Source organism: Amphiprion ocellaris, chromosome 14 (genome assembly GCF_022539595.1).
Source record: "Amphiprion ocellaris isolate individual 3 ecotype Okinawa chromosome 14, ASM2253959v1, whole genome shotgun sequence".
NCBI lineage: Eukaryota > Metazoa > Chordata > Actinopteri > Pomacentridae > Amphiprion > Amphiprion ocellaris.
In genome coordinates this window covers 2417772-2433642 of record NC_072779.1, presented here as the reverse complement: position 1 = coordinate 2433642, position 15871 = coordinate 2417772, and the positions used below count along the sequence as shown (strand labels likewise).

Here is a 15871-nt window from a genome sequence, read left to right as displayed (position 1 = left end):
CAAAAAATATCTAAAATACAACTTTACTAGACTATATAATACACATTAAAGTTAAAACCGTATAATGTTCCTAATTGTGGAGGTTAACTTTTAAAGTAAAATACCATAGTGTTCAGTTCCAGATGACTAAATGTGTTCCTTTGTACACACTTTGTGATCTGGAAGTTGTAATGTGTAAATGATAAACTGAGGTATATAATTGCTGAAATTGAACTTATTTTTCTTAACAAATTTCATTTTGTTCATACTGATTTGTAAAGAGATAGTTCTTTTAATGTGAATATTTGTATGCTGCCTCTTGACCAGGTCAAGAGGCAGCATGAGAACTAGTAACTTACCTGGTAAAATAAAGGTTAAATAAAGATAGATAGAATAAATTTAAAATTTTCAGAATGTACTTTTTTCCATTGAAACAAAGGAGAAATGCGGAGTTGTGGTTATTTATAGGTTATTATGCTGTGACTTTACTGGTCCGGTCCACTGGAGAGCAAACTGGGCTGAATGTTTCCCCTGAACTAGAATGAGTTTGACATCCCTGGTTTAAAATAACGGAGACCTGGCTACTTTTGGACCATATGTAAAAGATTTCCTTGATCCCCTACGAGCAAGCTTTGTTTATATTCTTAATTTATGTATTGTATGTTATGTGTTCATTTCATTTTTTTATTTTTCTGCAAATACCACACAGCATATATGAAAGATGAACCTCGGGTGTAGATCTGACTGACAAGTTGAGGACTTCTCTGGTTGCAAAAAGATTATATTTGAGAAAATGAACCTACTTCTCAGTTGATTTGTTAGCTCAGTAAACTTTATCTTAATGAGTTTATGGTTTCCGTTGCTGGTCTCCTTCAATACAGAATGATGTTCGTTTAGTAAATTATTCTCTCATTTAGAAGAAAACAGACAATTAGAGGGATGTATTTTAGAAAAGGTCTACAGCTGCTACTGTATGGCTGTCCGTTATTGAGAATGTGTCGAAATTTTTCTCTTTATTTCTGAACTTTTTATTTATCAGACTCTTTAACCAGTCCAACAACTTATCAGACAAAAAAATAAAGGGTATTTGCAGGGTCCTTTTTGGCTTATCCAGGAGTTATCAGCATTGAAATCCAGCAGTCAGATTAAATAGCTTATTTCTTTGCATGTGAAAATGATGCTGTTAGCATTTAGCTCGAAGCACCGCTGCTTGTTGAAGATGATGAAATTTGAATAAACCACAGTAGGCAGGCATACTGTATGAAACATGTTTTAAATGTTATGTCACATTTAAATAAAAATACAGGAAATTAAATCTGCAACAAAAACAATCACATTTTCAATCATGTTTACAAGTGGAGGAGCTGCTTCAGATGATTAGCAGTGCTAGCATTGCGGCTAACGACAAAAATCCTGTGGAGTTGTGAAGGAGCCAGTTGTGAAAGGGCTTCAGGCTACTGGATTGGTTCTTGAAAGTGTTTCACCTTCATCCAAGAAACTTCTTCAGTTCTAACCGACTGGCGGGGAGTCCCAGATGTTTATTTTTACCCCCAAACACTTGGCTAATGTCCTGTTGAAGACCAGAGACCCACATGGTGGTGAAACTGTCTGTGGAGGAACCTCAGGACTGCATTATAAGTACCTGATAAATGGTGTCAAAGACCCCCTTGTTTGTTTAGAGATGTCTGTTCCAACTAGAAACAGTAAATTAAGATAAGTCCAGTTTTGATCTTGTTGGCCGCTAACACGACAGAGTTTTTAGACTTTTAGATGTTTCCTGCTGAAGTTCTAGTTTTTTGCCTTTTCTATGTACACAGGTTTGGACCTATCAAAGAACCAGATGTTAGTTTTTTATTGCAGTTGTTGGTCTTTTGCTTCTGGTTTGCAGATCACGAACATTTTCTCCGGATGTCACTGGATCTTTGTACTCGTCTCACTTCACAACTTTTCACAAAGTTTCTGTTTAGATACAGGCTTTTTCACCAAAACTCCACACATATATCTTTGGATTTTTTCCCCACCAAACATATGCAAACTTCATTTTTAAGGCTTTTCTTCTTCTTTTTGATTTCCCACTCATTAAGCATGGCATTTCCCTTATTCTTTTAAACTGACTTTTTATTAGTTTATATTATAGGTGAAGGGCAGAACAGGAATTTTCAGCCTGGAGATGAAATTAAATTATAAAGAAATACAATTAAAAAACATAAAATTCAGATTTTGTACTCAGAATTATGACATTTAAGCTTAGAATTCTCTTTCTAAAATAAAAATTCTTATTTCTCTGAATTCCAGTTGTAAATTATTTTCCTCGTTTTTCCATGAAGTCTGAATTTAAACTCAGAATTCTTTTTTCTCAGAATAGTCATTTTGAATTCTGATTTCCTGCTGTTTTTCCACAAAATTCCGATTTTAAATTTAGAATTCTGACTTTAAAACCAGAATTCGGGCATTTTTCTCAGTAATCCAGTTTAAAGTCAGAATCTAAAATCAGAAATCTGACTTAAAACACAAGAATTCTGACATTTTCCTCTGAATCCCTAATGTAAATTCTGAATTTTGACTTTGACTTTTTTCACCTTTAAACCCAAAATCCTGATTTTAAACTTAGAATTCATTTTTTTCCTCGAAACTCTGATTTTCAGTCCCACCGGGATTTCGCGAGCTTTTTTTTCCAGATTGTTGCGGCCTAAATTGCCTGAATTCACAGCAGCTTTTCTAAAAAATTGCGATGCAAGTTGCAATGTTTTAAGCGTATTTGTTGTGATGAAATTTGCGGCGCTGTGGGGACCGCTATGATTGGTGGAACTCACGGAAGGCTGGGAAAAAATTGCATAACAGTTGCGATGTGATGGACAAAATTGCAAAGTCGTGCAGAATTCACGGAGATTGGTTGAAATTGCGCGTTAATTATTGCGATTGCAACATCGTGAATTCCTGGAGGGACTGCATTTTGAACGCTGTTCTAAAATTCAAGGATTCTAAAAAGTCTGTCGAAGCTTCTTCCGTACATTTGATTGTCTGATTTCCACACTGAGAACATGATTGATCTTTTTGTGTTCAAACTTGAAACCGTTTTTATCTCTCTACCTACTTTCAGTGCATTTTAAAGTTTTTATTTGCAGCGTTTGATCTCTAAAAGTTGCCACAACTCTCCATGTAAACTCTCTGTGCAGTTAAGCAACATTCTCAGTATCAATAATAAAACTCTATATTTGTTTAAAATAACAGATCTGGTCCCTGTCTGACCCCCAGATTCATCTGAAAACAGTTCAGATCGTTCATCTGAATCAATCGAAATATTTGCACGAATGCATTTTGTTGTACAGCCATAAAGATCCAGAGTTTTTTCAGTGTGAGGCACAACTTCAGCCTTGTTTTTAATCTGTTTCTGTTTACTTTTAGTCACATTGAAAGCAGCAGAATCGACGATGAGCAGCTCCTATTTGCAGTGTTTCTGGATGTATGAACAAATATCAGTGGATCAGCGAGAAACTGAAGGAAACTTCAAAACAGACGGATTCTCAGGAACTTTCTTCTCTGTGTGACGGGATTAAATTAACCATCAGCCAACGTTTAGCGCGTTTTTTCATACATTGAAATTTGAATTTGAATATCTCAGAAGCTATTAAATCCAAAACCCTGAAATTTTCAATGTAGTTTATATTAATGTCATCGATTTTCAGAGTTATATTTGGAGAAACTCCAGAACTCAGACTATCTACCTGTATTTAAGTTTTTTGTGGAACAACTTGTCCACCTCAGTTTAATAAAATAACTTTATTTTTCATTTTTGTCATCAAGTATTTCATATTTAAAACTATTCTATATGTTTAGTTTTGTATTATTGTAATGTGCAGCCACATATGAGTAATTTATTTTGCTAACATGAGCTCTTATTTGATGTACTTGTGTATTTATATAGTGCAGATTTCCAGTCATTGGCGTGATGAGAAACTACACTGAAATATTCAGGCTTTTATCTTTAATAGCTCCGAAGATATTGTTGCTCAAACAGCCTCAGATTTTTACAAACAACTGCTGAAAGTGGATTGACTGTAAATTAGAAAAAGAAATAAACTATATCTCGTAAAGTATTTCACATATATAATTAATAATATCTATACTTTAGTTCTATAAAAAATTCAGGCCAATCTAAATGAATATCTGCTAAAAACGTGATGATTTCAAATGGAATGATCTGGTTCAGTGTTTGAAAAGCAACATAAAAGCACTTTAATCTGCAGGAGTCTTTGTAAAATCTGAAGGAGAATTAAACTTGAACTTGTAGAGAAACTAAGTGAGGGTGTTTCTAGTTTGAATTTAATTTTCGTGCAGATTTTCAGTTGGAAAAATTAACTTCAAATCCCTGATCTGAACTCAGATCCTCAGTCATGATGTTCATCCTGTTACGGACTAAGGTGGACAGTTGACATGTTTTCAGCTCCTCCTCCATTCAAACCTTCCCTTTTTTTAATTACAAGATAAAACTCTCCAAACACATCTTTAACGTGAATCCTCGGACCAGTCTCTGAGCGGTCCTACAGCAGGACGCAGAGCTTCTTGCTGACGGTGGGCTGTGGGTTGAGGAAGGCCCTCACGGCTTCAGTGAACACGTCCTTGATGCCGTCCTGGTTGAGGGCCGAACACTCCAGGTAGCGCACCGCCTGGATCTGGCGGGCCAGAGCGGCGCCCTGCTGGTGGGTGACGGGCGTCTGGTTCTGCTCCTTCAGCTTCTTCTGAGTCTCAGCGTCATTCCGGAGGTCGCTCTTCGTGCCGACCAGGAGGATGGGAACGCCGGGGCAGTGGTGGGACACCTGGGGCCAGTAAACGGAGGAGAAAAGGCTCAGATCTGATCTGGATAGATAGAGTCTGGGTGTCATCATTGATTCCTCACTTCACTTCCAATCTCATATCAAAAACATCATCTGGTCTGCATATTTCCACCTCCCTCCCTCACCACCCAGACTGCATAATACATATTTTAGAGCATCAAGGCATATTTTAGAGCGCTAAGACGGATTTTAGAGCATTAAGATGTATTTTAGAGAGTTAAGATGTATTTTGGAGCATTAAGACGTATTTTGGAGCATTAAGACGTATTTTAGAGCATTAAGACGTATTTTAGAGAGTTAAGATGTATTTTAGAGCATTAAGGCGTATTTTAGAGAGTTAAGACTTATTTTAGAGCATTAAGGCGTATTTTAGAGCGTTAAGATGTATTTTAGAGCGTTAAGGTGTATTTTAGAGCGTTAAGGTGTATTTGAGAGTGTCAGGATGTATTTTAGAGAGTGAAGATGTCTTTTAAAGTGTTAGGACGTATTTTAGAGTGTTAAGACATATTTTAGAGAGTTAAGGCATATTTTACAGCATTAGGAGGTATTGTAGAGTGATATTACATATTATAGAGTGTTAGGATGTATTTTAGAGTGTTAAGACGTATTTTAGAGCGTTAAGGTGTATTTGAGAGTGTCAGGATGTATTTTAGAGAGTGAAGATGTCTTTTAAAGCGTTAGGACGTATTTTAGAGTGTTAAGACATATTTTAGAGAGTTAAGGCATATTTTAGAGCATTAGGAGGTATTGTAGAGTGATATTACATATTATAGAGTGTTAGGATGTATTTTAGAGTGTTAAGACGTATTTTAGAGACTTAAGATGTATTTTAGAGCTTTAAAATGTATTTTAGAGTGTTAAGGCATTTTTTAGAGCATTGGGATCTATTTTAGAGCATTAAGACATATGTTAGAGAGTTCAGGCATATTTTGGAGCATTAAGACGTATTTTAGAGCTTTAAGACGTATTTTAGAGCATTAAGACATGTTTTACAGAGTTAAGACCTATTTTCTACATCATGTATCTTGTTTGTTGTGTAGTCTGTCAAAAAGACAACAGGCATGAGACAAATCCATGACTTACAACGCAAAAACATTACAATTAAAAGTTATTTGTATTGATATGTTTAATGGAAGCTGAGCGATATAACATAACACAAACAAAACAAACAAATTGGCATCTATCTGATATGTTTTAATTGAGCAACAGCAGTGACTATACTATACTATACCATACCATACCATACCATACTATATATATATATATATATATAAATACTTCACTATATTCACTGTCACTATATAGTAGTTCCTAGACAGGGAGTCGGGAATGAGTGGAGGATTTGGAAGTAAGCCATGGTGGTGACTTCTGACCTCTGGATGCCACTTGTGCTTGACGTTCTCGTAGGAGGCGGGGCTTGAGATGGAGAAGCAGATGACGAAGACGTTGGTCTGCGGGTAGGACAGCGTCCTCAGCCGGTCGTACTCCTCCTGACCCGCCGTGTCCCACAGGTTCAGGCTGATGATCCGGCCGTCCACCGTCACCTGAACACTCACAGGTGAACACACGCAGGTGAACACACACAGGTGAACAGAGCTCGGTGAGCATCGGTTCGGCCAGATATAAACCCTTTGGACGCTCACCTGGCTGCTGTAGTTGTCGAACACAGTGGGGATGTACTCTTTGGGAAAAGCTCCGGTGGTGTAGGAGATGAGGAGGCAGGTCTTCCCCACAGCGCCGTCGCCCACAACCACACACTTTATAGTCTGCATGACGACCCGTGTCCTTCAGCAACCTGCAACACACACATCAGTCCTACATTCAAACAGGGAGTTATGATGGCGGCAACTTATTTAACACAATAAAGAAGACACCAAACACTCTTTGTTGTCGTTTGGTGCCTTTTAATGATCGTCTTTGTAGTCATTTTGCATCTTTATGTAGTTGTTTTGTGTCTTTCTGTTGTTGTTTTGTATCTTTTTGTGGTTGTTTTATATCTCTGTAATCATTTTGCATCTTTTTGTAGCTGTTTTGTATTCCTTTGTGGTCCTTCAGTTTCCCTTTGTAGTTATTTTGTGTCTTTATGTAGATATTGTGTATCTTTTTGTAATTCTTTTGTGTGTTTTTGTTTTGTGTCTCTTTGTAGTTGTTTTGTGTCATTTTGTAGTTGTTTTGTGTCTTTTTGTAGTTGTTTTGTGTCTTTTTGTTGTAGTTTTGCATCTTTTTGTCGTTTTGTGTTTCTTTTGCAGTTTTTTTTCATTTTGTGTTCATTTGTGCTTGTTTGCAGTTATTTTTAGTCCATGTAGTCATATTTGTCTCCTTGTTGTCTTTTTTTGTCTCTTTCTAGTTGTTTTCCATTTTTAAATTGTCATTTAGCATCTATTTGTAGTCATTTTGTCTCTCTATTGTAAGTTTTGGGTCTTTTTGCAGTCATTTTGTGTGTCTGTGTGGTTGTTTTTGTCTCTTTGTGTGTTCCTCGTGAGGCAGTACAGACTATATAGTGTACCTAACAGACACCAACTCACCTGTGAGCTCTGACTCTACACAACTCGTCGTGCTGCCGCTGCCAGAGACGCTTCGGTTTCCTTCGGTTAACAGAGCTTGTTCAGGAACATGAGACGTCCCATCGTCCAACTGCAGAGAGGGGAGAGTTTGTCCTCCGTCAGTATTTGTGTTTATGTAAATGACTGCCACAGAAGGAAACAGCTTCTAAACAAAACAGAGATGTTATCCTGCACATACACACAGATTCAAACACACACACACATATTTGAATGTCACCGCTAACATGCAAAACAATGAGCCGCAAAACCTGCCGGTGCGTTTGAAAGGAATGTTGTCGCAGAAAAAACAATCACCACGTATCAGCCAGAAAGTGAAAAAACAGACAGAATGGACAGATGTTCAACTTTCAGATGGTCCTTGAACTAATCGTCTATGACGGAAATGATCCACAGAATCACTTTATTTTACTTTTTTTTTAAATTCTTGAAGCCGTCAGTCCCCTGTGACAAAGATTATGAGACTATGGCCTGTAGGCTTTGTTTACACACAGGAGAGGAGATAAGTACGGAAAAACTAGTTAAATATCTGCAGTGTGTAGAGTCAACATATTTTTTCAAGTATGGGCACTTTGAAAAATGTTAGTGATGTTGATTCCAGGTTTTTCAATTTTTGTATAATAAATAATTAAAGTAATTTAACTTTTTTTCCTTTTCTTTTAGGACTAACTGTGTCATTTTGCACAGAAGACATTTCTGGGGTCAATATGTAATTGTAGGACTTTCTCTACCATAGCTGACAGGTATCTTAGTTGACATTTTTGCTGTTTTCAGACCTAAAATCAACATTTCTTTTATTCTAACCAAATATCACATGGCATTTTTACAGAAAGATTCTTCTAAATATTATATATACAATTGAGTAAAATTGAAATATAAAGTTATTTCTAAAGATATTGAAGTAAACCTGCTGACTACTTTATATTAAATAACTCAGAAAGCCTTGGAGTCTGGCCAGTCTTTTCCTTAGGAGGAAATGACATCATGTGGAGCAGGTCATGTGATCATTTTCTTGTAAATTTCAAAAAGTGTTACGTCAGTTTGGATCATTTCTCCTCATTTTGGATCATTTTTGTGTGTTTGGGATAATTTTCGAGTCATTTAGGACAAATTTCATTTCATTCTGGACTAATTTTCTGTAATTATGGATCATTTTCAAGTGATTTTGGACAATTTTTGAGTCATTTTGGACAACTTTCTTGTCAGTTTCAAAAGTTTTGCATCAGCTTTCATCATTTCTCATCATTTTCCATCATTTTTGTGTCTTTGGGATAATTTTCAAGTCATTGAGGACAAATTTCGTGTCATTGTGGACAAATTTTCCATAATTCTACATCATTTTCAAGTCATTCTGCACGGGCTAATATATAATTGCGGGACTTTTTCTATCATAGTTGACATCTCAGTGATATCCAGTCATTTTTTTCTTAATCAGTGATTGTTTGCAGAATAAATAATTATGGAATTTGTAAAGACATGATCATAATGAACATAAAAAACATTATTTTTTATTTTTAATAAAAATGTATGCAGATATATCCCATGGACTTCAAAATTCCCTCAATTATAGATTGACCCTCTGAGTTTTCTGTCCTTCATGGCTGTTCTGTTTCCACTGAGGTGCAGAACGTTATACTTCAAATGAGCACACGGTGAGGAAAAAAACTGAGAAACTACTTAGAGTTCAGACCAGCAGTAGACCGTTATGTGTGTTGTCAAATTTTAGTTAAAATTTGTGCTACATTTGGATGAAAACGCAGCTTTATCCATATTTCAGTGTCTCTCTGCTAGTCTTCCTTATCATGGCATTATTCTGAGTTCCAGTGTTGTCCTGTGAGCCCTTACAGAAAGAATCAGATGAACTCTTTCTAACAGCAGCACCGAGTCTGCAGCGTGTCTCCAGATGTGTGGATGGAGAAAGTGGCTCAGCCCAGACTCTGGGGACGCTGACCCCACCCTGCCCCTCTCTCTGGGCGGAGGTCAGCTGATCTCACTCCTGCTGGAAGCTCTAACCTCTGATCTCACAGTTTCCTGCAGATTCTTCTGTCCCTCGTCTTGTTCAGATATGGCGCCGTGGACGAAAACTGCGACCTCTGACCTTTGTGGCGGTGAAAGATTTATTCAGATCCACAACTTTTAGTAAGACTTGGCTCGTCTGTGAACACTTTCTCACTTCTCTAATCTGCCTGTGGATGCTTAAATCTAAAAAAAAGACACCTCAGATATCTGGTTTCATTTTTTAACAGCTGCTGTCAGACAGAAAGGTTGATGTATTTAAGAGTTTGCGTCATAGACAACTGAAAAAGAAAACGCAGTATGGACAAATGTGTTTCTTCTTTGTGTAAATTACAACTAATGACAGAGATTGACAGATTTGTCTATAATTAAATACATTAAGTATGCTATTTAAAGGTGCTCAGCATCAAATCAGGCTGACTTCAGTAGAGAAATTGTAGTTATTGCTACTCTGCTGACTAATTAGAATATCTATCTATCTGCTCTTCGCTTTTTTCTGGCTGTTGTATTGTGTATGTGGTATAATACATGAAATGCCCATTACAGCCACAGAAAATAACCACACAGAGACACAGGATGATCAGAAAGACCTAAAGTGATCAGTGAGACACGGAAAACTACCAGAAAGAAATGCTAAACTATCGCAAAAGCACATAAAACCACTGAAAATAATCGCAAAAAGACCACAAAGATATGCAAATCTACAACAAAGAGACACGGAATGACCACAAAAACATGCAAATGTACCACAGAAAGACAAATCTGTCACAAAAACATGCACAACTACCACAATGAAAAGCTTATCTATGGTGCAAAGCAATCAGCAAGACACAAAACAATCAGACTGACAGAAAGTACTACAGACACACAAAAAACAGCATGCAGAAAATACATTAAAACTACATACAAAACTACCAAACACACAAAACTACCACAAAGGCATGCAAATCTACCATAAGAGACATAAAGCTATCACAAAACATGAAAAACTACCACAACAAAACACTATAATAGATGCTTATCTACCGCAAAGACACAAAACAATCAGCAAGACACAAAACAATTACTGACACAGAAAGGAAATACTAAACTACCAAATAAGCATGCAAAACTACCACAAAAACATACAAAACTACCACAAAAACATACAAAACTACAAGACAGACACTAAAACCACGAAAAAGAGAATCTAAACTACTATGAAATGACACAAAATAACCACAGAGACACGTAAAACAGCCACAGAGACACAAAACTACCTCAAAGACACACAAAATGACCACAAAGAGACACAAACTACCACAAAGACACACAAAACTACTACAAAGAGACACGAAATGACCAACAAGAGACACAAAACTACCGCAAAGATACAAAAATTACCACAAAGGCACGCAAAACGATCACAGAAATACAAAACAACTATAAAGACACACAAAACTACCACGAAGACACACAAAATGACCAAAAAGCGACACAAAACTACCTCAAAGACGCAAAACGACCACAAAGACACACAAAACTACCACAGAGACACAAAACGACCACAAAGACACACAAAACTACCACAGAGACACAAAACGACCACAAAGAGACACAAAGGGACTCCAACCATTTTTAATGCAAAAACTAGTTAGAAACTCATCTTCATCAATTGTTTTGATCAGTTACTTTGGAATATTTGCCTCATGTCTTCAAAAATCATGCTACTCTATGTCTGTTAGCTTTGATAGATTTGGAAAATTAAAATAAAGTTAAAACCTATAATGTTAAAATAACCATTTTTTCAGGGTCACACAACTTCTCATTATCTTTGGACCAGTTCCTATAAGAACTAAGGAAAGCTGTAGGAGAACTAGACCCCTGGGGGAAATATAAATGATTGGCTGAAGTAATAAGTGACCATTCAGTCGCTTGAAGATTAATGAACCTGCAGAGACCCAGCAGAAACTAACGGTCCGAGTGTTGTAACGGTGTACTTCTGTAACTGTTAGGAAAAAAAGGAAGCTTTTAGTAGAAAAGTGTCACTGTGGTTTAATGTTGAAATAAACAACTTCGGTAAGGAAACCTGCATGAACTCGGACGGGTGATTGTGTGACAGCTTCGAAATCAGGGTCTGAACTTGACTTAAATGCGTCAAAATTAGCAGATAAAAAGTCAGTTAATCAGTGTTAAAGTCAGCTGGGTTTGGCTGCAGTTCCATTAACTCCCACTAGGTGGCACTACAATGACGCTACATTGAATGAACTGGAAAACCCCAACTTACAGTAGAGCTTTTCTGAACTTTGGTGGACAAAATGCCATTTTTATTTAGCTAATTTAGGAGCTAATCAGCTACGTATCCTGGTGACCGTTGTCAAAGTTACATCAAACCCGATCAGAAGAAAATGAGAGTCAAGATCAACACTGAGACACATTGGTTGTGTGAAAGTTATCTTCCTCTGTGAGCGGTTGTGTGATTAAAGTGTGACTCTGAAAGAAGCACTTTCTATTTTAATGCCAGTCAGTCATTAGCATGAAATGAAATATTGCTTCTTCATGAATGTAAAGTACTGCCATCATCTCATTCATGATCAACAAATAAAAGTGGTTCTAATTTCTAGAGCAGTGTCTGAAAACACCTTGTTTCCTCTTAAAAGACATGCAAAGCGACCACAAGGAGATACAAAATACCAAAAAGAGACACAAACGTCCTCCTAGAAAACAAATCAACTACAAAGAGATGCAAACATCTTAGAAGAGACACAAATTAACAACAAAGATGCAAACGTTCAAGAAAGAGACACAAATTAACTACAAAGAGATGCAAACATTCTAGAAAGAGACACAAATTTACTACAAAGAGATGCAAACCTACTTGCAGAGGCACAAAATTGCTACAAAGAGGTGCAAATATCCTCAAACACACAGAAGAGATGCAAACTTCCTTGAAGAGTCACAAACAATCAAGAAGAGATGAAAAATTACGACAAAGTGATGCAAAACAAGCATGTTTGTGTCTTTCAGTGTGGGGAATTTGGTCCTCTGTTGGAAGTTTGAGGAGCTTCTACATTTGGATTCACTGTTCACTGATAATATTTCATATTAGAATATATTCATGAGTTCTCTGTCTGTGGTTTATTGAAGCAAATTAACCTGTACAGCTTATTGCCCAGAATCACTAAACACGTTTACTTATGTGTCAGAAAACATTGAGGAGGTTTACTAAAATATCATCAAATATGAAGAGGGAAATTCTGTCTCTAACAGAAGGTCTCTGTAGCTGAAGTACAGAAAAGGTTTGGCCACAGTTTGTTCAGGTGAATGGGAAAAGCTTTGGAACATCGTGGTCAGAGTCACTGACGATAGAGAGACCGGCAGAATGTTGCCTCCTTTATGGGTTTTCTCATCTTGCATTTCTGTGTTTCAGGAACTGACAATTAATCTTGTTTCGTCCAGTCAGCTGTCTTTTCTTTCTGTATTTTTATTTTATTCTGCTGGTTTAGGCCGACAGTCGTCACCCACAGAGGAACCGAGTCTCCCTGCAGCTGAAGCACAGATGGGAAAACCTCTAAAATTGGCTTTGCAGCTGCGTTGACTTTTTCTACTTTTCAAAACTCCGAAGAACCTCATGTGGTGGAGACACCTGCCTTGCAGAATGACTCACAGAAAACAGTAGATTGTAATAACTTTAAGGAAGAACAGGGGGAACTTTAACCAGAGGGATGGTAAAATAGTAAGACATATACATAAAACTGTGAAGCGAATTAATGCTGCCATATGTGATGATCAGTTCACACTGAGGCGAAAACACGAGAGCATATCACACAAAATTATTGCCAAAACACCAGATAATATCACAACAAACTGAGACAAAAATCGCAAGTAGTATCAAACCAAATAAAGGATAAAACACCAAAGAAATTCACACCAAACTGAGGCTAAAATACCAAAGAGTATTGGACCAAATAAAGGCTAAAACTCCAGAGAAATTCACACTAAACATGCTAAAACACCAGGCAATATCACACCAAATTAGTGCCAAAACACTTGAAAATATCACACCAAACTGAAGCTAAAACATCAGAGAATATCACACCAAATAAAGGCTAAAACCCCAGACAATATCACACCAAATCAGTGTCAGAATATTAGAGAAATTCACACCAAACTGAGACTAAAATTACAGATTATATTACACCAAACTCCGGCTAAAACACCAAAAAAATTCCCACCAAACAGAGGCTAAAACATCAGAGAATATCACACCAAAGAAAGGATAAAACACCAAAGAAAGTCACACCAAACTCAGGCTGAAACACATGAAAATATCACAACAAACTGAGGCTAAAATAACAGATAAGATTGCACCAAACTGAGGTTAACACACCAAAGAATATGAGACCAAATAAAGGCTAAAACACCAGAGAAATTCAAACTGAACAGGCTAAAACACCAGACAATATCACACCAAATTAGTGCCAAAACACTTGCGAATATCACACCAAACTGATTGTAAAACACCAGAAAATATCACAACAAATCAATGCTAAAATAGCAGAGAGAACTGGGCCCAATTACAACTGAGAAAGGTTATTGGAACAAAACATCACACTAATATATTGGACAAACCTGATGAGAAGAGACAGAGGACATTTTGCAAAATTAAGATCGAAATACTGGAGAACATTGGAAAAACTGATGCCAAATCATTTAGGAATACTGGACCTAAGTAGTACCAAAATTACAGAGAATATCAAACCAAAATGAAGCAGAAACACCAGAGAATATTTCTTAAAAACTGAGGCTTAAACATCAGAGTATACTGGACCAAACAGGACTAAAACACTGAAGAATACTGGACCAAACAGGACTAAAACATTAGAGAATACTGGACCAAACAGGAATAAAACATGAGAGAATACTGGACCAAACAGGTCTAAAACATTGGAGAATACTGGACAAAACAGGAATAAAACATGAGAGAATATTGGACCAAACAGGACTAAAACATAAGAGAATACTGGACCAAGCAGGACTAAAACATGAGAGAATACTGGACTAAACAGGACTAAAACATTAGAGAATACTGGACCAAACAGGACTGAAACATTAGAGAATACCAGACCAAACAGGACTAAACATTAGAGAATACTGGACCAAACAGGACTAAAACATGAGAGAATAGTGGACCAAACAGGACTGAAACATTAGAGAATACCAGACCAAACAGGACTAAAACATGAGAGAATAGTGGACCAAACAGGACGAAAACATTAGAGAATACTGGACCAAACAGGACTAAAACATTAGAGAATACTGGACCAAGCAGGACTAAAACATGAGAGAATACTGGACCAAACAGGACTAAAACATTAGAGAATACTGGACCAAACATTACATTAGAGAATACTGGACCAAACAGGACTAAAACATTAGAGAATACTGGACCAAACAGGACTAAAACATTGGAGATTACTGGACCAAACAGGACTAAAACATTAGAGAATACTGGACCAAACATTACATTAGAGAATACTGGACCAAACAGGACTAAAACAGCAGAGATCATTGGCACTTACCTAGGCTCAAACAGCAGACAGTTCTGTCCAGCTCTACAGGTCAATTTGCATATAATCCTATTAATATTGACCGAGTCTGAGCGTGACGAGCTGAGTCTGTCAGAGGCAAAGAGCGTTTCCTCACCCCAGTAAGACGCCAGGCCAAAGAGGAACTGTCTGTGTTGAAACTGAAACAGGAAGGGTTTGTCCGACACTCGCTTCGTCCAGCAACAGAATGTGTGAAGACAAAGCATTTACTGACAACAGCAGCATATCCGTACACAGAGAAAGAAAAAAGAACCGTTAAAGTGGGTCCAATTTAACAAGTTCAATTCTATACGTGGTCTGTTTATGTCACTAAATTGTATATTTTTATACCACAGCTACAAAACTGCTGGTTCACAATTGGACTGCCTGCTGTAAATAAACTTGCGAATACTGGAAACTTGTGAAAAGTGAATGCTAGACCAAATAACACCCATTGATATCAGGTTAACCAGAGCTAAAACATCCAACAATATCAGGCTAAATTAGGTCTAAAACATCTAAAAATATCAGGCTAAATTAGGGTTAAAACATTCAACAATCTCTCATCAAATCAGGAATAAAACACCCAAAAATATCAAACCAAACCCAAGCTAAAGCACCATCTGATCAAACTAGGGTGAGAACACTCAAAATATCAGACCAAACCAGGGCTAAAAGATTGAAATGTATTAGAGCAAGCCAGGACTAAAATATCAATAATATCAGACCAAGCCGGGGCTAAAACATCCAATAATCTCACATCAAATCAGGAATAAAACATCTAAAAATATCAAACCAAATCCAAGCTAAAGCACTCAACAATAGCAGGCCTAGCCAGGGCTAAGACACCCACCAACAATCCGTCCAAATCAGGGCTCCAACACTGAAATAGACCAAACAATGACTAAACCAC

General features: G+C 37.1%; 1 protein-coding gene across 2 annotated transcripts in view; it reads right to left on the bottom strand.

The window, feature by feature from the left end:
* Window positions 1-1233: 1233 nt before the first annotated feature.
* The window catches only part of LOC111566807 (rho-related GTP-binding protein RhoG-like), a 17476-nt gene continuing 2838 nt past the window's right edge, over window positions 1234-15871 (bottom strand). The window contains exons 1-5 of one of the 2 annotated variants that reach the window (XM_055017055.1): window positions 14953-15089; window positions 7340-7448; window positions 6458-6609; window positions 6188-6358; window positions 1234-4796 (exon numbers count right to left, since the gene is read on the bottom strand). In XM_055017055.1, the coding sequence (XP_054873030.1) occupies window positions 4521-4796; window positions 6188-6358; window positions 6458-6586 (576 nt within the window). In that variant the 5' untranslated portion in view covers window positions 6587-6609; window positions 7340-7448; window positions 14953-15089 and the 3' untranslated portion in view covers window positions 1234-4520. Of the gene's footprint in view, window positions 4797-6187; window positions 6359-6457; window positions 6610-7339; window positions 7449-14952; window positions 15090-15871 lie in introns of those variants that run through there. The other variant, XM_023267574.3, reaches the window with a different exon arrangement.